Source organism: Seriola lalandi, unplaced genomic scaffold, assembly GCF_002814215.2.
Source record: "Seriola lalandi dorsalis isolate HSWRI2012SDOR001 ecotype SW California unplaced genomic scaffold, Sedor1 jcf7180002054838, whole genome shotgun sequence".
Lineage (NCBI taxonomy): Eukaryota > Metazoa > Chordata > Actinopteri > Carangiformes > Carangidae > Seriola > Seriola lalandi.
Window position 1 is genome coordinate 59,407 of NW_019525391.1, and position 24,751 is coordinate 84,157.

The window sequence follows — 24,751 nt, forward strand, 5'->3', positions numbered from 1 at the left end:
TATATTGCATCAAAAGAACATCATAGTTTATGAATCAAAAACACATTAAGAACAATAATTACAACAGTATATTAATATTCCGTTGTGTTCTGAAGGGTGTCAGAGCATCGACGTGACAAACTCAATCATTCATCATTCTTGTTTTTTTGATGAAATTGTTCTTCAATAAAGACAGATGAATAAACTTTGATGTAACGTGTAAATATTCTATCTTCTGTGCGAGATTTGCATACCAGATATCTTCTGTTAGACATGTGCCTGAAGGCTTCATCCACCTGGAGCCTGCTCTCCTCTGACCCATCAGAGTGAAACTAACCAGGCAACTGAACTGACAGTCTGTGAGATAACCTCCACATTCCTCCACAATAAGAGAGAAAATGAGACACTTGACCTCTTGACATGTGCAGAATGTAATGGGGGAGATATGGAGATGGTCCAGAGGCAATCCTTGGCAAAGAAATAATGATACTCACCTTATCAGTTTTGTTAAAAAGTTGTGCATCCTGCGAAAATGTGTGATATTAGGGGTAAAAACATAATTTTGCTTAGAATGACTTCAGTAAGTCTACTAACAGATACAGTGTATTTGTTCATCAAATTCAGGTTTGATAAGTATAAATGTGTGGGTTTTTAAGACTGACCTGGTCTATTGGTGCTGTCTGGATGGAGAAAACACTGTGAAATCCCTATTTTATTTGTTTCATTGATAAAATAAAGGTTTAGCTAATCTTAATGTGGGTTTTGAACAAGGGTTTAACTGGGATATTTAGCAGCTTCACACAACAAATGGTGCAAAATTGGTCGTTCAGCTAATCGGAAGCTCTGCATCGGAAGCAAACTTCAGCGTCGTGGATAGTTTTTTTCCGTAAAAGTTTGACTTCCTCAAAGTAACAAAAAATGCAAAGATAACAGAAGATAATCCATCCTTTATCTTACATGACGTCACAGTCGCTCCATCCAATCCCCCTCTGATTGGAGGGCGTGTGTTTACGTAGCAACGGTCCGGAAGATGTCGCTGAGGCCAGTCCTAAAAAACTTCCGCCTTAAGTTGTAAAGAAAACATAGTAGCTAAAAGGCAATCGACGGCGTAACCAGCCCATTTAAGAAGTCAGACCAAAGGTAGATACAAGTACACACTTGACACGCACATACCGACTGATACATCTGACCTAAAGCAGATGGTTGACGTGTTTTAGCTCACCAGCAGGTACAAATCTACAATTTACTGTAGCTAGCACGTAAGCTACGCTGTTCACTGCTAGCAGTTCGCTACCATCGATCTGCCCGGCCATAGGCCTCAATTGGGAATCTTTCGGCTAGATCGCGGTAATTTTGTCACTTTACCCAATCGATTATAGTCCCAACATTGGATTTTGATAGCCTGTTACCTTGAAAGAAAGAGCAAACCTTAGTTAGCGTTACATGAACTACTTTGTAGCGATACCCAGTTAGCCGAGTAGCTTGTCAGTTTAGCCTTCCAGTTAGGCAGCCGTCGCGTCTGATACTGTGGCTGACAAACTGTAATGTTACTGTATATCTCAGAAAATATTTGAACTCTTAGACAGGTCATGAATGGCACAAGTACTTGATAAGCCTAGCGGAATAACCAAATGCTCACCATTTAGTTTGCTAAGAACTGAGCTACACCAGCAGACATTACTTTGTCAGTCATGTCTTCTTGCCCTTACAAACCAGATTCACTCAATATATCAGAACAAGTACGAAATAGTGGAGGTCTTGCTTGTAATGAGCGCTCCTTGTTTTCTTAATACTGATATTATTATACATTTAAGTTGTTATTTGGTCACATTGGCCTCGTTGTCAGCACCCAGGTAACATTCAATTGTGCCACTCCCTCCTTCAGGTGAAACCAACCAATACGTCAGCTCTTTCTGCTGGTTACAAAGCTATCTTAAGATATAAAGTACTGGTTGACCTGCATGTGTTAGTTTATATGTTTACAAGAAGTTAGAGCTGCAATGATCAGTTGATCAACATAGAATTAATCTGCAACTATTTTGATAATGGTATGCAAAAATGTAAAACATTATGTGTTTCTAGCTTCTTAAATATGAGGATTTGATGCTTTGCTTTGTCACACATAAGAGTAAACTGAATATCTTTGGATTTTGGACTGTTAAAGTAAGACATCTGTAGTTGTCACCATGGTCCGTTGGCAATTATAACAGGTCTTTTTCCCTATTTACTTAATTTTTTTACAGACAAAATGCCAAATTGATCAGTCAAAAAAATAATCAGAAGGATAATCGATAATGAAAATAATGATTAGTTTCAGCGCTGCAAGAAATTGCAGAACAGAAATTCCAAATACATGTTTGAGGTATATAGATACAGTGTTTTTCCATCAGAGTATTGACATGTTTATGTTTTATCTGTGAACTGTCATACTGCTCAAATTATCTGCTGATACCAAATATCAATGCTCACCTACATTAAAAATCTTTATCTCGCTGCATGTCACTGATTGGAATCATTTTTATGCAATGCCGTATTTTTGCCAGGGTGTAATGTGCCACCAGTTAGCAGCTGCCATGGTTGAGCGAATGTAACTGACACTGAATTTTATAAAAATACTGACCAAGAAACTACATTTGGTGTCGATCAGTCTTGTTTCTAGCCTGTACCTGAACCACTTTATCAGGTCCAGATCAGCACCAGTATTGATAGGGTTGATCAAATTGGTCCATCCCTACTAATAACCACAATGAATATGTCTTCATTAAGATATACTGGACTACGTAGATGCGCAATGTCTTAAATATAAAAATAAGAATAACTGGCTATTGTCTTTTTTTTCTCCAGGCTCTTGTCACTCTGGAGCTTGTGTGGTTTTCAGAGTGTGTGTGAGTGAGTGAGTGAGTGAGTGAGTGAGTGAGTGAGTGAGTGAGTGTGTGTGGGTGAGTGTATGTGTGAGTGTGTGTGAGCTGCAGTTTCCTCCTCACAGTTTCACCAAGAGCTGCTCCTCCCTGGAGGATGACAATGGAGGAGATGAAGAATGAAGCGGAGACAAACTCCATGGTATCCATGACGCTGTACGCCGTGATGTACCCAGTTTTCAACGAGGTAAAACACACGGGGCTGACAGAAGTTAGCTTAATGAAATTGTTTGTCTTGGCGTTCCTGACTGTTTTGTTTGTTTCAGTATTCTGTTAAATACTACTCATACGTAGCAGATTAGTTTGACCTTTGAGTAACCAGAGGGTATCTGTTATGAGGGATCAGTCCATAGCAAACATGTAATAATTAATGTACTATAAAGAAGGGCATGAGGCCACCTTGTGTGTAATTTAAGCATTTTTGAGCCACCCGATGCTACAATTCACAGGGAAATACAAACATGAATATATAGAAGGACCGATTCCTGCTGTAGTTTTAATGTATTTGACAGATTATTGATACTGCAGTAGAATGTAAGGAGACAGACAGTTATTATAGTAGGAGCAAAATGTTGTACAATATGACTTACAGCTGTGTTATTCTGATAACCAAAAGTACAGCTAGATTAAATGCTAAAATACACACTGTACAATGTTACAGTAATACAAAGGGTAGTGATACGGTTGTTGAAGAAAATCTGAAAATTGACACCAATTCAAATCCCTATCCCCGTGGTGACCCTTTGACTCCTCCTTGTGGGGTAAGGTAACCTTAAACATACATCCTGTTTTTTTGCCTGTTTTAACAGATCAATCAAGTGTAACTTAGCACACAGCTGCATTTGAAACCCCGGCAACAGATGATAGATAGTCAAATGCAAGGTGACAGCAAAAGCCCCAGCACATGTAGATTTGTCAGTGACATTGTGTCTTCTTCCATTTTTCTTTTTTTTTTTTTTTTTTCCATTAGCTGGAGAGGATCAACCTATCAGCAGCTCAGACGCTCAGAGCAGCCTTCATTAAGGTAGGACCCTGCATGGATCTGATGACAACTACATTTTTCCCCCCAAAAAAACTCAGTAACTTTGTTTATATTTTTATACTTCTTCTTATACTATCACTAATAATTTGCCAGCGGAACACTACAGCAGGCAACAGGCTTTGACTGTGGTCGAAACAGTAACTTTCCATTTTCAGGATGACATAACAAGGCCACTCCTGATGTAAATTTCAGTTCATGAAGATAAAACAAAAAAATGCACTGCAACAACTGAAGTAAAATGATGCCAGCAAACAATAGCTGCAATATCACTGTGTAAAACTAGAGTTATCATCAGCTGTACTGCTGTTTTTAAGCGAAACTACTGTTTGTTACAACCTGGAATTTATTTTCATAGGTAAGGCCATCTGTTCTTTGGATAAGATTTTACTCAGCAAATTAAGTGCAGAGATAGCACAATGCTGCCACATCTCTAAAATAGGTTTTACAGGCAAAGCAGTAATAAACAGTTATTTTCTTTATTGATTAATCTTCAGATTTTCTAATTGTTTTGTCTTTAAAAAGGTACAAAATGGTTAAAAATACCTGTTGCAGTTTCCCAGATCCCTCAGGTAACCTCATCAAATGTTTAATTTGCCCAACCAATAATTCAAAATCAAAAGACTTTCTGTGTACTATCATACATGAAAAGGAACCTGTCAAATCCTCAACATTTGAGAAACTGGAACCAGATCATTTTCTACATTTTCACTTGAAAAATGACTAAACTGATTGATTAATTATCAAAGTAGTTGCTGATAAATTTTCCTGTCGAATAGACAACAAGCGTGGGTGGTCAGATGATCATACAGGTTGTAAAAAAGCCCCCAGACTAGTCTAATTATAAGACAAAAAAGGCATAAATTATTAAATTAAAACCCAGACTGTTCGCTGTAAACAATCCACCACAGCCTCAGCCCGACATCCTGGTTCAGTGTCTGCTCCTGCAGTTGCTGTGGCTGTGCACACTTGCTGGTTTCTCAGGATTATTAGCGACATAATGATGCGCTCACTTTTTGTTTTTACCTTGAAGGAGTTTAGATAATCTGGTAAAACTGATGAACTAACTGCTTGAGTTGGTTGCCATATGGGACCTATTTTTAGTGATGCATTCGCAGCACTTACTTTGATGAGGACAGGGTTGTTATAAATGATGGGACCGATGGCCAGGGGTAAGAAAATAAAACTGCAGATTTTTAATGTTCTAATAGTTCCTCTTGTAGTCACTTGTAGTGCTTTTCTAACCACTCTTTCTTGGCCTTCCTCATAATGCCTGCGTGCCAGTGACAGCTATGGCTGGAGGCTTTATATTTTCGGGTTGTCCATCCTGTCCATCACCCAGAGGGAATTTCTTTTTTGGCACAAACATTCACTTGGAGTCAAGAACATTTTTTAACACAAATGTCTAGTAAACCGTATTCAGCAAAATTGACACACCAGCACTTCCTGATGTGCCTGTTTTTTCAAATAAAGATTCCAGTTTGATTATCCACGCTTTTATATTATCCAGACTTGATTATTGCAACTCCCCTTTCACCTGCCTCAGCAACTCATCTCTGGACCATCTACAAATGGTTCAGAATGCTGCTGCAAGACTGTTGACCAGGTTCAGCAGGAACTCTCACATCACACCCATCCTATCATCTTTACATTTTCCTCCCATCAAGTTTAGGATTCATTTTACAGTGCTTGTTTTCGCATATAGTGTCCTACATGGTCAGACACCCATGTACATCTCTGACCTGCTCAATCCTTATATCACCAGTAGGTGGAAGTATGAAAAGTAAACATGAGACCAAAGAATGGGGGAAAAAAAGGGAAGTAAGATTAGGAAATAATTAAAAGAAACATGTTGACACCAAAGTAAATACTAAGCAGATTATCAAACGTACAGACAACCTGAAAACATAATACCTCTGGCCATCGCTGTGGCCAGCTTGGAGGCAAGAAAAGAAAATGAATAAAAACTTTAAAGTAAAGAGAAAGAAGAATGAGTTTAGGGCGGAGGGGCCCAGCAGGGTGACATCCTAAAGGCCCTCAGACTGAGCCCTGGGCAGCAGAGGGAGCTCCTGAGGAAGGCCTCTGAGGCACAAATGTAATTAACTTTCACCAGGGAAATCAGAGACTTGTTTCTCTCCTGCCTTCGATCCCACTTGAATACAGTGAAGCTACAGCAGAGTACAGAGAGGGCACGTGCGTGTGAACGCTCTCCTTTTTGTAAAGGGGACAAACTTGAAGCAGAATCTGTTGTGTGGTCACCATGTACATTTCACTGCAACTCAAGTATTCAATTGCATTATGAATGAATAATGTATGAAGTCATATAAAATGTTTTGACCAGAGTTTCCATCTATCACATCTATCAGATTAGATTTTATACGCTATTCATTATGCTGAAGCACCTCCATTTCCATGACTGATCTTCACATGAATTAACTCAGCTGCTATCTATATTACATCAAAGTGGTACCTGACTGTGCTCATCAGATGAGACTTTGTCACTGTCTTGATCTTCTGTTTTTTTCCCCCCCAACCTATACACTGCTGTGATTGCATTGGAACAATAAAAGCACAGTGATCATATATTTCCTTTGTGCAGTTGCTGCTGATGAGCAGCTGCGTTCATTGTGTGCGCTGCTGAAATATTAATTAAGACAAAGCTGCTTTGTCGTTATACAAACCAAAGGAGGATGTAATCACCTTACGGCTGTTTTTACTATGACATTTGTGGGTCTTTTGTCCACTTGCCTGACTGATTGGTGTCTCTGCTGCCCCCGCTGCTTCCTGGCTGGTTGCAATTCAAGGTTAAATTATTCAGGAGGAGAGCTTTTGTGCATTCACCTGAAGTGCTCACAGCTGACATCTGACATTCAATAAAGTTCCAGCTTTGTTCTCTGCAGCTCTAAGCCTCCTCTTTCTTTTATTGGAGAGGACAAACTGTGCTATACCTGATTTTTTTTTTTCTTCTCATAAATGATTGCTTCTCTTCCTCACTCTGCATGGCTAATTCAACTCCTCCTTTGTCAGGCGGAGAGGGAGAACCCTGGTCTGACTCAGGACATCATAATGAAGATCTTGGAGAAAAAGAACGTCCAAATCAACTTCACTGAATCCCTACTGCGCATGGCAGCTGATGATGTGGAAGGTGAGTATGTGAGGAAAAAGAGCTACTGAGATATTGTGTATCAGCCCGTTCATCTAAATGATGGAGTCTCTGGGAATATGCTACAAACCCTTTTCCTGCAGATTTCATGATTGACCGGCCTGAGCAGGAGTTCCAGGATCTAAATGAGAAGGCCAGAGCTCTGAAACACATCCTCAGCAAAATCCCTGACGAGATCAATGACAGAGTACGCTTCCTACAGACTATCAAGTGAGTGCAAACACACCCACACAGACACACACACACACACGCACACACTGGCCAGCACATCAAACACAACAAACACAGCACATTTACACATCACCAATGAATACCAGTAGTTTACACATTGCGAACAAAAGCTGGTCTGTTCCATAGTGTGTGCAGTGCTCAGGCCTTCAAGAACTTTTAACTTCTCCAACATCATACTGCAGGAGCATCAGTACTGAGCTATAATGCATTCTGCTAAGTGATCTATGGTCTGGTGGAAAATCAAAATTTGGCACAGAGTGAGGTTCAGCTCTGACTCAGCTAATATAAAAAACAATGAGAACATCTGCAGTCCAATGACAGACCCGATGGTGTCCAAAACTGCTACACCCCCACCTCACCCCTCCACTATAAAACTCTACATTTTTATTGATCTTACGCATTTTCAGGAACAAGGAAGTGCTCAGACTTCCATCATTTTGTCTTTTAACTTTCTGTCCAGAAATGGGAAAGTGTATAGATTGATTGCGGCTTGTGATCACACAAACGATGGAGGCTTATTTTGATTTAATAACACTATTATTAAATGATGCCATGTCCATTACATGTTTCCACGAATCCAATATCATCTGGATATTCAGTTTACACTGATATCAAACGGAGAAAAGCTTCAAATTGGAGAGAATAATCCATCTTTTTCAATATGCCTGCTTAAAAATGGCTAAGATGATGTATCAGTTATCAAAATAGCAGATTATTTGAGTTTAATAAAATGACTGACTAATCTCTTCATCTTTAAAAATATATATTATCTATTACATAGTTAGGGGGGGTTGTACATTTCTAAATCAGCCTCCAGACCAACACAACAAAAATCAGCTAGTTTAGTCATTGTTTGTGATAAATGCAAATAACTTAATAACCAGCATCGTCATACTGATGAGCATGAGTGGTCTTGAAATTTTTCAGCAGAACAACATCATGCCGTAGGTAACACCGATGAGCAGATTTACTCCGGAATCTGTGGTGGATGCGGTGGTGTCAGTTGACTCACAAGTGTGGACGTGTTACTCAACTTTCAGAAATTTTAAAGTCGGGACCAGGACTTTTGGTGCAAGTCCAATATAGTTGGCAAAAGTGAGCGGGAGTTAAAAGACAAAACAGGAAATGGAACAAATGCAAAATATGTGGGGTCAGCATAAGGTCAATATGCATCTGGAATATCTCGCATTAGATTCATTGGTGAAGACAGTGAAAATACTAAAACCGTTAATTTCACTGTTGCTGTGGAAACATGACTGTTACGCCTCTTGGTTGACTTTGTGATGTGAAAGCATGTCCTCTCACTGCTGTTGCCTTTTTGTTTCTGACAGAGACATAGCCAGCGCCATAAAAGAGCTGCTGGATACAGTCAACAATGTCATCAAGAAGTATCAGTACCAGAATCGCAGAGTGAGTATTACACAAGACACAAACACACGCCCGTGCACGTTGTCACACCCCCTTCTTGGTTTCTAAATGAAGTTTCTGCCTTTGTTTTCCGCTCGTCAAGGCCCTGGAGCACCAGAAGAAGGAGTTTGTGAAATACTCCAAAAGTTTCAGCGACACCCTCAAAACATACTTCAAAGATGGAAAGTAAGTATAACCATGAGACTGTGAACGATGCTTCAGCTCATCATTTCTCTGTTTTCAATCTCCATTCAACTCTCTTCTCTTAAAGCTCGCAGTAAGACTCTGGGAAATCGCTGCCATGAAACAGTTAGGCCACACTTAGGCTTAGGAACTGTTTAAACAAAGCAAAATGCAACGTGTTCATTTGTGAACTTCAGAGGTGCTGGTATGTTGTTTAGTTTTATCTTTAGACAAGGCCAGACTCAATGTTCCCCTCTTGTTTACACTTTTTGTTCTTAGCTGACATGCTGCTGGCTCTAGGTTCATATTTAGTGAACTTTGAACTTTTCCTTGGAGTTAAAATACCAACTAACGTGCTAGTCCCACATTCTGATATGAACACATGTTTATTTTCTCTATTTTTTGCCATTGTAAATGGAATAATTTTGGTTTATTATATAAGCCATGTGGATTCTCGTAATTGTAGATATTTTACACACAAATAGTTAAATAAATGTGTAGACACACTGATAATGGAAATTAATTTTAGTTGCAGCTAATGTAGATGGTTATGTAGGTCAACTGAAAGCCTAGTGAGTAAATTATGACTCATGCAATCCAGAGTGAGTGACACTGTTTTACCAACACTGACATTATTAGAAACACCTTACAACATTATACATTACAGCTGAACAGTACTGAAAATCCATCAAATAATCAGACACAGTGTCAAAAAACAGAACATGATAAGCTTTATAAAGGACATAGTGTATGTTATTGTTGCTGGGCAGCCATTGAACTGATAGCTGGATGTTACAATGCAGCATGCTACATTGTGACATCCTCCTTTGCATCAAGAAACCCGCAGGCTTCTAAGAAGGAAGAGACACAAGGGCAGGAATGTAGAGAGTGACACAGCTGGTCATTTGTTAACTAAACCTGTCATTAGACTTTGACCAGTTGTTTAAACAGTGTCTGGGAGCCTTTCCAGTCTGTTGTCTCAAGTTTTTTTTTTTGTCTTTGTTCCCAGGGCGATAAATGTCTTCATCAGTGCAAACCGGCTCATCCACCAAACCAACCTCATACTGCAGACCTTCAAAACTGTGGCCTAGCCCTCAAGAGACCACAGAGTCCCCGTGTCCTTTGGGGAGCAACTGCTAGAGTGGTGGAAGCTTGAAGAACGCCTGACCCATATATGTAAATTAGAAAGAGTTGATTTTAGGGTTGGGGGGTCGATTCCATTGGGAGTCGAAATTCTAGATTCCAGTTCAAGAGACTGAAAAGTGCCATTTGTTTTTTCAATGAGGATTTTCCAGTCTTGAAATGGAACTGAATGGGCCCAAAGTCTTGGTTGATTGATTTTATTTGGACAGTTTTAATTTATAACCCCGGTCTTGTTGGGAGTAGGTGAGGCGAGGTGTTTATTAAAGACTAATTGCCATTTTTTTCTAATATATTCATGTTGATCATTTTACTTTTAACTTTTCAATCATGGTTACACATGTGAGACTGCATTAAGTAGGGGTGTGCATCTCAACCGTCTACACTGGTTTTCTCTTCTCGCCTCCTGTTTGTGTCATTTCTCCATTGGTCCGTACGCGCAAGGAGGAGTGACTAAAGCACCCGACCGCACGCAAAATAGCTGCGAGGAGAGGGGAGGAAACAGTGTTGGACATTTAAGAGGCAGACTCAGATTTCTTTTCTCTTTATTATCAGAAGACAGAAAGCCAAATGACTTCCAGCACAGTGTGCGCCTTACCAAGTCCTGTAACATTCCCTCCTCTCAGAGTGTAATGAAGTGGAGCCAGTCCCTGCTGTTGGGGGATGCAGAGAGAGAAATGAACGTTCTGTATTTAACTGATATCTGGTTGCAAATGTTCAATAAATAGTTTCCAAATGATGATGCTTTTTTAAATGTGTCCGAGTCCAATATGTGTGGGGTTACTTCTTTATTGTTGGTGAGGGGGGTGGAGTTCGACTTTTCGAATTTCTTCTTTTCTTTTCCCTCCCGTTCCTTTGTAAGCTAAAAATAACAAGCAAAGAAAAAAAATGTAAAGACATTCTCATAATTCACCCTTTATAAACAGGAACGGCACCCTCTGAAACGGTTTCAACAGAAACTAAACAATATAACTGTTGTACTAACTTGCAGGACTGCTTTAGTTTTAGCTGGGTGGACCTACACACTGGCAACTGAATGTAATTACTCAAGCACTCCGTTTATTTAGCATTGCACTTATGCAACATTGGAATCACAAAACCTGGCACTTACATTACCCATACGTCAATTCAATTCTATTTGTATAGCACTGAATCCTAATATACATTATCTCACGGCACTTTACAGGGTAAAGAATCATCATCTGCCTTGAGAGGAGAAAGAAGGGGAGGGGGTGGAGAGAGAGAGAGAGAGACCATGGACAGCAGTATACACTGTTGATTGTTAATTGTAACAGTGAAACAGTTATACCCATAGGTCTTATCGTATTTGCTTTCAATCCCCCAGCAGTCCTGGTCTATAGAAGCATAACTAAGGGATGGACTCACTTGAGCCAGCTAAATTCACTACTGGAGCTGTGTCCAGGTGTGTTCTGCTAGTAGCTGCTAATATAGCCTTGAGCTACAAGTATTTAGTAAAGACGAGGATGGGCTGCAGAGATCTGGTTACCTCATTTCTTTGTAACTCCACGGCCTCTGATTACATTCATTGTCAAACTTGTAAGCTTTAAGCAAGCTGACTCGAAATACATCACTTGAGGCTCTCTATCATATTTCGTGTAGCCCCACCAATGTGACCACAAAAGCCTTTATACAACTTTTTTTTCACATGCAGTAGAAAAGAAGTGGATTCAAGCCTTGTTCTCTATTTAGATCAAGAGCTGAAAGTTTGTTTAATCATTTTATTTACACTGAACTGTTAAAATAACCTTGTTTAAAATATCTCTGAGCAGTTTGGCAAAGCTTGAGCAGATCTTAAAGACCGCATGTTACCCCCAAGGTCAGGTGCTTCTAACTCTTTAACTGTAGCAGGTCATTTTCTTGCTGGTGCCCTTGCCAGCTGAAATACTGCTGTTATTTCCAGGCACACTGAGACAATAACATTTCCAGCGTTGCCTGGAAACAACATAGCAGCAAACCATGAAATTGCCAAGGGACTGCAAGTCTCCATAATGGTACTGTAGCATTGATGTTAGGGAAGGGGGGCAGGGGGTCTTCATTCCCATTTCCTGCTGCTTGGTAATTGGACCTCTTTTTTTGTTGGTCTGGAGCTTGTTTGATTTCACCGGGTGATGAGAAATATGATAGGAGAACCCAGAACTACTCAGCTGTCTGAATGCGGTCAGACCCACTGACATCCGAGTGGGTAATAAAAGCAGAACTGTGGCAGAAATGCTACTTGCAAACATAAGGTCCTTAATCATCTGAGACAACTCTCATGTGTTTCGGAAAACTGGTCAGACAAAACTATTTGAAGCTTCCACTTTCTGTAAAGAAAAGGCATCTGGCTAAATAAATAAATAAATAAATGAACAATGGATTGCCAAATGTGTTCCTAGAAGAGGAACAACTTTGCATTAGTGTGGCTATTCTATTTTTCCGGCTGTGTACTTGAGAAAAGTGCATTGTAGTTTTCTCACTGTGCTCTCTTTGACTGTCTCTGTTCCCTTTCACTGTGTGTTGTTTAATCCAACATGCACAGTCATTGTGGTGTGTTTGAGATCATCAGTGTTTAACGAAACACTTATTTTTTTCTTTGAAGCAACTGTGAAAAGAACAAAAGGAGTTTGAACAAATGTATTTAACAGGCAAATAACTTTTTTGTGCTTCCTTGATGTTCCCACTGAAAAGCAACCATTCATTCTGAACAACAAAAATTATTTATTTTTGTATTTTACAATAAACAGTAATTGATGAATCATTTGGTAAAAAAAAAGGTTTTCACATAATTTCACATGATATACACAATGTCCACAATAAAGCAAACAAAATAACAAAAAGTGTTTTTAGAAGATTAATTTCTCTCACATTTGGCTGTAAACAGAAACGCCACATAGCTGCCTGACCAGATGCTCACATGGACAAACACCTATTAACACCACTGCTTGATTTGTCAACACCTACCCTGCTAACAGTCTGATAAGAAATCACAAGGTTTTCATGACTCTCACTGGCCTCACAAAATCTCTAAATCACATTTCATTCATTCAGCCATTAAGGACACAGCTTTTTCCAAATACAATTTGAAAAGATTTACTAATATATAAATTACACAGAATTTAACATTAACTTTAATTCTGATGATGAGGGATACCATCCATGCAGGCTACAATCCATAAATAAAGAAATGATTATTACTGAAATAATTAATCAAAAGCTTTTTTATTAGTTTTTTATAACATAGTGACCAGCAGCCTGAGACAGTACAGTGCACAAAATAATTTTTTGTACGTAATGCTAGCAGCGTAGGAATTCCAATCCCTTAACTTCTGTATAGGTCACTGATTTCAATGTGACAAAATACATTAAAAACTACCATCTTCAGCTGTGCTTTGCGTTAACTACCTTAGCCTTTATGTCAATTTCTCAGCCCCTTGCCTCCATCTGACTGTTTCACCAGTCCCGTCCGTCAGCTCTTCCCCAGCAGTCCCACTCTCTTCAGCGCCTTGTCCACGCTGGGAATGAGTTTTTCGTGGAAATCCCACAGCCGTTTGTCCACATGGAGCTGCTCCCGCGTTAACCCCCCCTGCAGAGCCACGCGGACGTGAATCATCCGACAAACATCTGGTGGAACCTTGTAACGTTGCCCAAAATTCTTGAGTGACTCATGTACGGAGGTTTGCTCCACCAACCTGGGACACACAGTCATGTAAATGGGTTAATGACAATTCTTTACTTCTACCTGTATTGTCTCAGTTTTGGAGTTTTATTGTACTTTGAGTTAAACTGTCCTTACAACCCATTGTCCATGTGTAATCTGTTGGGACTCTAGTATGTTCTATGGGATATCACCATTTAGTGTAATTTTAAAGCATTTGATCAAAGTTTTACTATGATATAAAAAGATCTTCACATTAAACAACTAATACACTGTTTTACCAAAAGACCTCCAGCCAAATGTGTTATTTATTCAACCAAAACACTGAGTGTGGGTTCTGAGTGAGTAAATTTCAGTCTGGCAAATTCACCCTACCTTGGCTGAACTATCATCTTGTAGGGGTGATATATATTTCTGTTTGGCTCCTCCCTGTATATGTGCTCCAGAATATTAATTCCTGGCACCCCGTTCCACTGAGGCAGGTGAAACTTCCCACTTGGCTCAAAGTGTATCTTGGGGAAGATATGGTTCTCAATGAGGAACACCGCCGCCTACAGAATGCGATACAGGATGTAGATAGAAAGACAATATAACTATCAAAAATGAAAAATGGAATGTATTAATGTAATATTCGTGTTTCTTAATTGCACATCCAAAATACCGCACATTTGGTGTCTGCTGTTGGAGCACGTTCATCAGAGACATCAGGTTGTTGTGTTGGTATGGCATTATAATCTCATCAATGTCGTTCAACAGGACGTAGCGTGACTGGGTCATGGATCTGTAAATACACTCATTAAGCGTGGTCAGCTGGCCAAAGTAGTGCAAGTCCCCGCCATGCTCTGAGAAGAGCCAGCCGCGAGACGGATTCATATGCTTGTTGATGGGCCAGGGAACCATCTCCACGAAGCCCTCCTGGCTGTAGCTCTGCAACAGGCGGTCCAGGTCTGGGCCACAGCTGGTGTTATAGATCACCACTCTGTCCACACCCAGCAACCTGGAGCAAGGTGAGGCAACGGTTATATGATTAGTTCACACATTACAATTACAAAAAACAAAACAAGACAAAACAAAATACATTTTATCGTTCAGATCTAGTGATATGTAGCCATGTAAAAAGTTTGGTTTCATATGTTCGTAATTTAAGATATTTACCTGGGGATTTCTGTCTCCATCCGAACAAAGGATGTGGAGGTTAAAAAATCTTTGTGGTGCTCGTAGCACTGACAAATTGCATTTGCAACCTGGGAATGTAAGTCCAACTCACTCTCCTAACTAACTCCAGAGAAAAATATCTGGCTAAATTCCCCACTGTGTTCACTACATAGTTATTAACTTTGAATGCTAGCTGTTTGGTACAAGGCAAGTAGCATACAATAGATTTTAAGTTTTGTTTTTTTTTGCTGAGAACAGCTGTCTGTTGCATCTGGAAACTAAGCCATAAAAGCTTTGAAAGTGAACCGAAACAATGACCTGAAAATCACTATCATCACTATCACTATCTGAGGATACACCTGCTAGTTTTCCACCAAAATGAAGCAGAAACAAGAGGAGCAACAATAATTGTACAACCTCACCTGAATACCCTGAATACATTTCGCATAATAATTAATTAAAAAAAATTATGTGTTAAGAATTGATTTAATCTTGACTTTTTGAAAATATAACAGTATGAGAGTGTGACTTAAGACTGACCTGTACATCTCCAAAGTCTGTGCAAACTGAAGCACATTGTTGTAGTCTCCAAACAGGTTGGAGATGCAGACTGTGAAGTTAAACTGAAACTTCTCCTCCTCCTTCCCGTTGGTCTTTTTGTTTCTTATGGGGAGCCAAATCTGGTCAGATTGAGTCATGCGCCCTGGCTGAGTCTGAAGGGTGACATGTGTAGCGTTGCAGTTTGTAGGGATCCGACACATGACATCTGTCGTGACGAAGGGAAAACCAAAGTTGTCAGAGTGTTGTAAAATGGTCGCTGGAGTGGTTGTACTTGATATGTAGTCTGCACAGCAGAAAACACAGTGCAGGGGTTGGATGGAGTCTCTCCTAAATATGCTAATGATGCGTATATCCAAACCCTTCACTCTCTGGTCCATGTAGGCCGACACCTGGAAGTGCTTGGTGTTGTTGAGGGGGGTGATGGTCTGCTCAGAGATGTGATAGGGGCAAGCTTTTGGAGGCCCACGTGGGGTTGGGATTGACCTGTATGTCTTGGGTGTCCAAACAATGATGCAGCAGATGAAGATTAAGGGAAGAATGACGAAGAATTTCCCTCTTGATTTCATTGGCTTGTCCATCCAACCACAGATGAGATTTGCAACCTGAGGCAGAATTAGGAACCACAGTTAGAGAGATTCAATATTTGAGGAACGAATCAAACACACTGATGGCTACAGCTCGAATGTGTTTTTACTGCAATATCAGGCAAATTTTATTTTAGTCAGCCAACTAATGTGGAATAAATTATTATGTAAATGTAGAACATGTACAGGATTACTCTTGGGTGTCTGCTCCACACTCCCTGCTGACTTCAGCTCAACAGTTCATTGTTCCAATACTAGCTTACATACGGCTTATATACGGGTAGGTAATTTTTATTTGAATGATCCAATATCTATTTTTAAAATTCCAAGATCAATCTTTGCAGTTACGTCTGAAAACACACTTACACCTTTTCTCAGTAAACGTGCATAGATACAGTGGTCATGACTCGGTTAAAGCTGCGTGATATGCAAGATGTTTACTTTGTGGAGCTCAAGTTACTAGAACATGCAGAACATAAGAGGTTATTTTAACTTAAAAGTAACAGTTAATAGCTGTCTATATGAGCCATCTTGAATTACCGCAACTACCACAGAAGCAGTTTTGAGTACTTTGGTGTTAATGATAGCATCACAACTGTGTGAGATACAGTCACAAATCTTTACAGGTGTTTAATTGAGAAATCAAAGGCAGAGTTTGAAGATGGGTATGGTCCCACCTGCATAGCCCCATTATATGTAACCAACACCCAGAACAAGGCTGAGACATGTTATTGAAAACCAGCCAATGCCAGCCACAACAATAGACAGGAACAAGCTAGAGACTGAACAGAAGCAAGCAGGTGCCCTTTATAACCTGATGAGTTAGCTGGCTGGAGTAGGAGTCATCCTACTGTTGTTTCAGCAAATGCCATGAAACAACATATGTTAACACTCAAGTCAAGTGACAAAGCCCTCTAGCAAACATAATAAATATGACTTGTTCATCAGGAACAGAAGAGGAATTTGGGCGGCCTAAACCATTGTCTTTCCCTTAACCTTAAATTATTTTTGTGCCTTTCCGCTTCATTCTCACTCTCTTCGAATCACTCTTTTTACTCCCTTAATGTTTCCTTCTCACTCTCTTCTCCTTCCTGTCCAGTTTTTAATAATAAATAGTACACCATTAGCTAAAAAACTTCACAACATACAACAAATAGTATACAATTAAAAATGGTGACATTCGGCTCCTCTCGTCACTTTCCGATACCGAGCCACAGTAGCATCCAGTCTGTCCTGAAGAAGTAGCGCTGCTTAGAGGGCGTATTACAGCCTCTTGTATTGTAAATGCAACAACAGCTGAAGCTCTTGGCAAGCCTGGTAAGTAATGCTAACATTGGCTAAGTAGCAATAACAAAACTTAGCTCCTTTAACCTTAGCATTTTCAGATTATAAAACATAAGATTTATTTCACAAATTGTTAATTGGAACTGGCTAGTAAGGCACAGACACCTGATGTCGCCCTGCTGCCACGGCTGTTTATATATATATATATATATATATATGCACACACACATGTAAAAAAACATGTAAATGTGAACATCTTTAATGGGAATTTGGCTGTATCAAAATACTGTATATGTGAGCACAGAGAATATGAGATGAGGAAACAGATAAAGTGCTGAAATTGTCTGACACTAGGCTCAATCAATGAGAGCGTGCTTGAGTATAAGGTTGCTGTTTATATTGAGGAAGAAAGTCTGAGATAACACTTCAGGGGGCTTCAAAAAATAGATAATAGATAGAATAGATAATGTCTAAGTTTAGACATGTAGCTTTTTATATATTAATATATTATTTATATATTATTTGTGAAATAAAGTCTTTTTAAGATTTATTTCCTTGCAGAGCATCAGTGGGCCATTAGCTGCTCTTGCTGTGGGAGAATTTTTGTTGTTTGCTTGTGGGTTTTTTAGGGTTTTTTTGGGGGCGGGCCATTGCAACTGATCTGGTAACGTGCAAAGAGATATGGGTATTTTTCTTGGGGTGGACTAGTTCCATTTTCTTTTTTGTTGGTTGGGTTTTGATCTTTTGTTAATATGCTTGTTTCCCCCACCAATCAGTAAGAGGAAGCACGCTGGTGCAGCAGTTCGCACTGTTGCCTTTCAGCAGGAAGGTTCCAGAGACCAGTTTGACTCAGGCATTGTTGCATGTTCTCCCTGTGCCTGCGTGGGTTTCCTCCAGGAACTCGCACAGGTTAATTGATGACTCTAAATTGCCCATGAATGGTTGTTTGTCTATATATGTCAGCCCTGTGATAGACTGGCGACCTCTCCAGGGTGTACCCCACCTATTGCCAAATGTCAGCTGGGATTGGTTCTAGCCCTCTCCCCCTGTGACCCTAAAAAAACAGTATTACTAATGGTATGATATGTTGTAACCTTTGGAATGTGTTGTCTCACTTTGTGTGCAAGACGTATTGTATACATTGTGTACTGTGAGTGCACCTAGTGCCCCTCAGCCCTGCCCTGTCAGTGACAGCTGGGAATTAACTGTGAGGAGGTTAATGTTCAGAGATCAGAGATCTTCACGGATAATTTTGAGGTACAGGGAACACATCGAATATTAAGCTGTTAGCTAAAAAGGAATATTTAAACCCCTTGCTTTTAACACTGGGGGACCTGTATCCCCGCCAAGAAGGGAAAAGTATGTATTACTCCAAGAGTGATTGGTCAGAGCCCTCTGATAGACAATGCCTCCTCTCTCAATACTTGTATGAGATAGATATATCCTAAAGTAAGCTGCTGCGTGCCAATTATTTTGCCGACTACACTTACAATGTTAAACAGTTGATTTTTGATTGGCACTGTAAAGTTCCCATAGAAATCATACCGAAGGTTAAAATTGACTCAATAACAGATGTGTAAAAAAAAAAGCCATCGGTGTCTTGTCCACATTAAAAGTATTCAGTATGTGCAGAATGTAAAGTGTATGCAAATGTGTTAAGGACAGAGTTCAACTTCCTGTCAGTAACCGATCCCCGGTAGCTTACTTGTAGCACTCAACCAGTTCAACAAGTTAGCCTTGAATTACAGTTGGGAAGGTTGAGTTAGAGGTTTTCCTGACGTCAAGGGGCGAATATAAAAAGTAAAGCTGAACTGATAAACTCTTTAATCATTAATCTTTCATTCCTCATGCTAGAGTAACATTTATAATACCGCCTACTTACAGTGTAATTTTGTTGTATGAATATGGCATTAATAAAAGCAGCTGCCACTGGTGTTAAAAATATAAAAATATATATAAATAGCAACAACTGGGGGGATTTCAGAGGAAAAGGGACAGAAACGATGCCAGAAATATTTTTGTAAAAACAGGAAAGGCAACAGTACAGTACTAGGGCAGAAGAGTGAAAAGTTTAGGAAAATGGTCTTAACAACCTTTATCTTACTGTGTGACTAGAGAGTAAAAACGGGATTACTTGATGTAAGAGTAGGTTACTATATATGGATCCACTGTTAATTTCCTACAAGAGAAGTTTGAGATACATTCGCAGGCAATTAAAACACACCAGGCTAACATTACGTAGAACACATAATCAATATAAACTCACGACTCAGTGAGAAAACTGTTTAAATAATACATCGATAGTCCTCCAATGCTTGCATGGCAGCAAAATGTAGCTATGTCTGCGGGTTACAATATTTTCTACTAAGGACATTTCATGGCTATAAGAATAGTACATGTGCTATCAAGGAAATATTATCGGTACACCAAAGCGTTGAACGTTAGCAGGAAGGAAGGCCTACTTAGAGTAGCCAGTCTTATTACATTTGTGAGGATTAGTTTCAAAATTTACATGAAGACTATATAAAACATACAGTAACTCACTCAAGGTTGAATGTGCTCCTCTTGTAGTAACGGCTGGTGCTGACAAGACGCACACACACACACACGGCAAGTTAATATTAGAGTCCGCGTCTTACTGTGTCCGGTGTGTTTCATGTGTCACTGTATCTTTATGTGACCCCCCGTCAGCCGCTCTGTATCTCACCCTTCTCTCTGCAGTTCTCTCTCACTATCGCTGTTGCTTCATCTCTGGGCGTGACCACTTTTCTCCAAGTTGCCGCAACTAATGGGAGCAGTTACGTGAAGAATGGGACTTAGAGGTGACAGAAAAACGTAAGAAAAATGCAAAAAAAAAAAAAAAAAAAAAGCTAAAAAAACCAAAATAAATAATAAATACGACGAATGGCTATATAGAGGGTTCAAACCTGTTAACACGATCATGGCAAATGACCCTATGAATTAAAGTTGCATGTCCTACAAAAGCAACACGTCAGGTAAGGCGATACAAGCTGGGCAGGGGAGGTTGTGTCCTGCAGTAATGTTATGTGTCATTACATCCTGCAATTGTTTGGTAACCCGGAGCTGCAGGGAGTGGGGTGGGGGTGGGGGTTACAGCTGTTTTATTTAACTGCTTATTTTCTTAAATGTTCTTTCTTTCTTTCTCATTTTATGCATCAGTCAATATGTTATGCATATACCCTTTCTTCTTTTTGATTGGTGATCAGCACAATTTTAGCAGAATTATCTGTAAATAAAAACAGCTCAGTTATTTATTTATTTTTTTTTACCTGATGTTTGCAGATGAGTTCAGGGCATTTTCCAGCCATGTGTAGTGTCTGCAGGCTTCAACACAGGCTGCATCAACAACTTTGACCAAGAATGGAGAACAGCTTGTGTGTTTCCAGGAAAACAGTCTCCTGTCACCCTCTACTGCTTCTAATGGTTCAATGTGCATGACATGGATAAGCTTTTGTAATACTCAGGCTTGGAAGTAAGAGGACATGGGTTGTCTGTTAATGAGTGAATCAAAATGTAACTTTAACAATGATGGCATAATGTGGGCGATTTACAGAAGCCCTGAAAGGCAAGTTGATTTTTTTTCTGCAAGGATCATTTTTCTAAGTTTTTTTTTTTCCCATCTGTGAAAACAAACCCCAAGAGGCAAGTCTTTTCTTTTTTTTTTTTTTTTTTTTAAACCAGGATCAATTGTTTTGTCAGGATTTCTCAGTGTTTGTTTTTGCAGTACTCATTTTGGCAACAAAACGCTGAAGTGCAACACTACCCCAGTTTAAATAGGACTAAAAACATTCATGTTTCCCTCTAGATGATTTTTAATTTCTCCATGTACTCAAATACATATACTGTGAGTGATGTAGCAAGTTACATAACACTATTCTGTTCCTTTTTTTGGCTTGAAACGTATTTTAATTGGCAAAGGCTTTCTGCAAGAAATGCTCTATGGAAGTCTGATGAGACAGTATAAAGAGTGACAGTGGTTGCAAGGAACAAGCTGTGATGAAAGAATGGATCACACATAGGACTTTCACCTCAGAGACTGTGGTATGAATTCTGTTATATTTATTGATTTTGTTAAATTATTCTTTTCAGTTTTTTCTTTATTTTTTCTTTCAAACCTTTCATCCAGAAAGCCTTGAAGGCACACCTCTCCCATGTGCAGGAGTGTGTAGCTCACTCTAATAACGGTGGTGTAATATCTGTCTAGTCTTGTCCTGTCCTTCACTGTGGGCCTTTGTCCAGGTGTGGTGAAAATTTCCTGTCACGTTTGCTTCTCCTTCTTTTATTGGGGGATTTGCTACAGCTCTTTTTTTTTTTTTTTTTTTTTTTTAAAGGCCTTGGGTTTCATGTACTGTGTCTTTGGTCTTATGTTGATACACTGGCATCACGTGGGCCCAACAACTGATTACCATCTAAGTTGGACTCCAATTCCAAATGTGAAAGCAAGTCAGGTTGACAGACAGCCTTTTGGGTCACAATTTTATCAATTTTTTTTTTCCTGTATGCATTTCCACAAAACAATCCAGATTGTCAGAATTGATTTTGGTGGCAATTTAGTGCTAATTTATTTCAGGTTTCTCTTGCTCAGCTTCCATGTTGTCTTGACACAGTAGAAATTGCCTTTTGCTGGATACATGATACACCTGTGTATATTCCCCAAGGAAGCCAAGAATTGCATTATTTGTCTCTTTTATGGAGGATTTAAGATGCCTAATTAGAAACAAATCAAACAAAGAAATAAAGTGAAACACAATACACATTGTAATGTGTATTTCCTGTTTATATATGCATTATTTCATATTTAAATGAAAAACAAATGTTAAAAAGACAATTTACTTCCTGTCACAATTAAGCAATTCATTCACTTAGTTCACAAAAAGCTACATAAATGCCCCTTTGGCAACATGTCTATGTGGAACATGGCTTTATTATGGTTTAGATGAAATTTGTACGTTTGTTTTCTTAAAAGAGAACTGAGCGTCTGCTAAACCCTCACAGGGTCCTGTGGCATCTGTTCCCCACAGAAACACGGCAGTGAGGATTTCTATAACCAAGTTAAATCAAGTGGCTTTAGTAGGATAAAAGACACATTTGGTCCACATTTTAAAGAAAAACCATAAGAATTCAGGATTAAAATACAATAAGATTTTTTAGGTTTTCTGGACGTGGTGTTACGGCTTCCTCAAACACAGATCATAATAATGGACGCAACAGGAGAAGGAAGTTTACCACATTTGTGCTGATGCATCATGAGGGAGAGAGAAAAGGAAAAAAATAATTTTTTAATCCCTGAAAAGGCCAATTTACTTCTTACCGCGGTACCACAAGCTTATTCACTGGACTTTAACTGAAACTGGGTTTGCTTTAACTTTCAATCAGTAGTGCATATGGCTGTTGGCTGTATGTTTGTTATGGTATGTTTAACATTGTTTATTACGATCACTTTTTTGTATGCGTTTTCAAAATCATATCTCAACTTTACCAACTCAACAATATAAACACAGTTTATGTTGAGGATGATGATAAGTATTTAGGTTGTTTTTTTGAGTGAAACTTGTTTTTCTCCAGCAGAGGGCACCACAGAGCATTACACCATCACCCTCCATTGCTGCATTATATTTCTTGAACACTCATCGTGACAGGTGGCACTTTGTCACAGCCATATTTGATCAGGACAAAAATAGGGCAATACGGCATCTATTGCCTTTGTCTTTGTGGCCTCTGTGAGCCTATCGAAAACCTGATGAAAGTCACCAACAGTGGAAAAACAATCAAAACCAAAAATGGGCCAGTAACAACAGATAGGAAAAAGGAGGGAAACTGTTGAATGCAAAAAATATATATAATTTAATATGCTAAGACACTTAATGGCACAAGGTACGCATAAAAAAATGCATTTCAAGCCTTTTCCTCAGGCAGCTACAAGATGTTTATGCTGATGTGTCAAAGCAGATATAAGCAATGAAGACAAGTAACATATAATGACATTATTATCAGAAAACCATAGGCTTGTGCTGTTGGTAAAGAGTGCTAAACGCATGATCTCACACTATTGGTGAACCACATAATAATCAGCAGATAGCCTACTGAATAATTCAACAATTACTGTATACAGAAACATGTGGACTGCAAATCCAAAAATCACATTTTCCACCCTACATCAAATGTTACGCCAAGGCGAGGGTCACATGACCGATAGAGCCAGCATTGTTAGGCTACTTACTGCGTAGAGTGAAGTTGCTAATGCTGTGCTGCCGTTATTCACTAGGAAATGAGAAACAGTACTTCAAAATAAGTCACATAGTAGCAATAAAACAGCTCCTTCCTTTTTTCTGTCTGGACTGTACCTGCTGCTGGTGAGAGTGTACGTCCATGGCCAGAATCAGCCTGTTCATCCCTCCATATCTGTCAGCTCTACCCCTCTGAACTCAGCAGCCCGGCTCTCCTCAGCGCCTTGGTCACATTGGGCAATAGTTTGTCTTTGAAGTCCCACAGCCGGGTGTCCACGTGGAGCCGCTCCACCGGCCGTTGTACCGGGGTTCTGAGTGGGCAGTGAATGATCCGACAGACCTCCGGCGGCACCTTGAACTTCTCTCCAAACATCTTGAGCACTTCATGCACTGAGGTCTGCTCCACCGCCCTGTGACGTACATACACATTCACACACTGGTCAACCACACGTTCACAAAAGGATCATGTCAATGCTGCTACTTATTAATTTAATACTTTTAAACAGTTTCTCTCAAGATATCTTTGCTTTGAGGGAAAGTAAACAACAGTTCTCTTGACACGGCACAGTCTGAGAAGTCCTCCTACCTTGGCTGGACTATCATCTTGTGGGGGTGGTATACGCTTCTGTCCACCTCCTCCCTGTAGATGTGCTCCAGAATATTAAAGCCTGGCACCCCTTTCCATTGAGGCAGGGGAAGCTTTTTACTTTTCTCAAAGGGTGTCTTGGGAAAGATGTGGTTCTCTATGAGGAACACCCCAGCCTGCAGAACATGGGTTCAGGTTTGATAGGCGCAGCATGTATGAAAGAAATCACAATACAAATAAATACAAGAAATACATTTGGGTAAAATGTTGTGCTATCCTCAAATAAACACCCAAAATACCGCACGTTCGGTTTCTGCTGTTGGAGCACGTTCATCAGAGACATCAGGTTGTTGTGTTGGTATGGCATTATAATCTCATCAATGTCGTTCAACAGGACGTAGCGTGACCGGGTCATGGATCTGTAAATGCACTCGTTCAGTGTGGTTAACTGGCCAAAATAGTGCACGTCCCCTCCATACTTTGAGAAGAGCCAGCCGGTTGATGGAGTCAGATACTCGTTGATCGGCCAGGGGACCATCTCCACAAAGCCCTCCTGGCTGTAGCTCTGCAACAGGCGGTCCAGGTCTGGGCCACAGCTGGTGTTATAGATCACCACTC

General features: G+C 39.7%; 3 protein-coding genes across 7 annotated transcripts in view; 1 reads left to right on the top strand and 2 right to left on the bottom strand.

The window, feature by feature from the left end:
- The first annotated feature begins 983 nt into the window (after positions 1-983).
- On the top strand, positions 984-10,799 carry LOC111670162 (programmed cell death protein 10). Its single transcript, XM_023426769.2, has 8 exons — positions 984-1,119; positions 2,824-3,084; positions 3,868-3,921; positions 6,964-7,081; positions 7,183-7,309; positions 8,662-8,740; positions 8,841-8,923; positions 9,930-10,799. The coding sequence occupies exons 2-8, from the start codon at positions 2,995-2,997 to the stop codon at positions 10,009-10,011; spliced, it is 633 nt and encodes a 210-aa protein (XP_023282537.1). The 5' UTR covers positions 984-1,119; positions 2,824-2,994; the 3' UTR covers positions 10,012-10,799.
- A 1,959-nt stretch (positions 10,800-12,758) lies between these two features.
- On the bottom strand, positions 12,759-23,745 carry LOC111670147 (beta-1,4-galactosyltransferase galt-1-like). Of its 5 annotated transcripts, none has more exons than XM_087179431.1 (5): positions 23,665-23,745; positions 15,411-16,033; positions 14,382-14,712; positions 14,091-14,266; positions 12,759-13,749 (listed from the first exon to the last, which is right to left on the bottom strand). In XM_087179431.1, exons 1-5 carry the CDS (start codon positions 23,710-23,712, stop codon positions 13,527-13,529), a joined length of 1,401 nt encoding a protein of 466 aa, XP_087035557.1. In that variant the 5' UTR covers positions 23,713-23,745; the 3' UTR covers positions 12,759-13,526. The 5 variants fall into 5 exon arrangements, with proteins under 5 accessions (XP_087035557.1, XP_087035559.1, XP_087035558.1 ...); XM_087179433.1 differs by lacking the exon at positions 23,665-23,745 and adding an exon at positions 20,007-20,177; XM_087179432.1 differs by lacking the exon at positions 23,665-23,745 and adding an exon at positions 19,939-20,010.
- LOC111670161 (uncharacterized) overlaps positions 22,077-24,751 on the bottom strand; it is a 12,976-nt gene continuing 10,301 nt past the window's right edge. Inside the window, exons 3-5 of the mRNA XM_087179437.1 lie at positions 24,438-24,748; positions 24,134-24,309; positions 22,077-23,957 (exon numbers count right to left, since the gene is read on the bottom strand). Of these exons, the coding sequence (XP_087035563.1) occupies positions 23,732-23,957; positions 24,134-24,309; positions 24,438-24,748 (713 nt within the window). The 3' untranslated portion in view covers positions 22,077-23,731. The remainder of the gene's footprint in view (positions 23,958-24,133; positions 24,310-24,437; positions 24,749-24,751) is intronic.

Excerpts from the sequence above, each read along its gene's own strand:
- LOC111670162 (XM_023426769.2), top strand. The coding sequence starts at position 2,995 with ATGACAATGGAGGAGATGAAGAATGAAGCGGAGACAAACTCCATGGTA. Across the intron at positions 7,082-7,182 it reads GGCAGCTGATGATGTGGAAG|ATTTCATGATTGACCGGCCT; the intron begins GTGAGTATGTGA and ends CTTTTCCTGCAG. Across the intron at positions 7,310-8,661 it reads CGCTTCCTACAGACTATCAA|AGACATAGCCAGCGCCATAA; the intron begins GTGAGTGCAAAC and ends TGTTTCTGACAG.
- LOC111670147 (XM_087179431.1), bottom strand. The coding sequence starts at position 23,712 with ATGAACAGGCTGATTCTGGCCATGGACGTACACTCTCACCAGCAGCAG. Across the intron at positions 14,713-15,410 it reads CAGACTTTGGAGATGTACAG|GTTGCTGGGTGTGGACAGAG; the intron begins GTCAGTCTTAAG and ends ACCTTGCTCCAG. Across the intron at positions 14,267-14,381 it reads TCCAACAGCAGACACCAAAT|GCGGCGGTGTTCCTCATTGA; the intron begins GTGCGGTATTTT and ends CGCATTCTGTAG.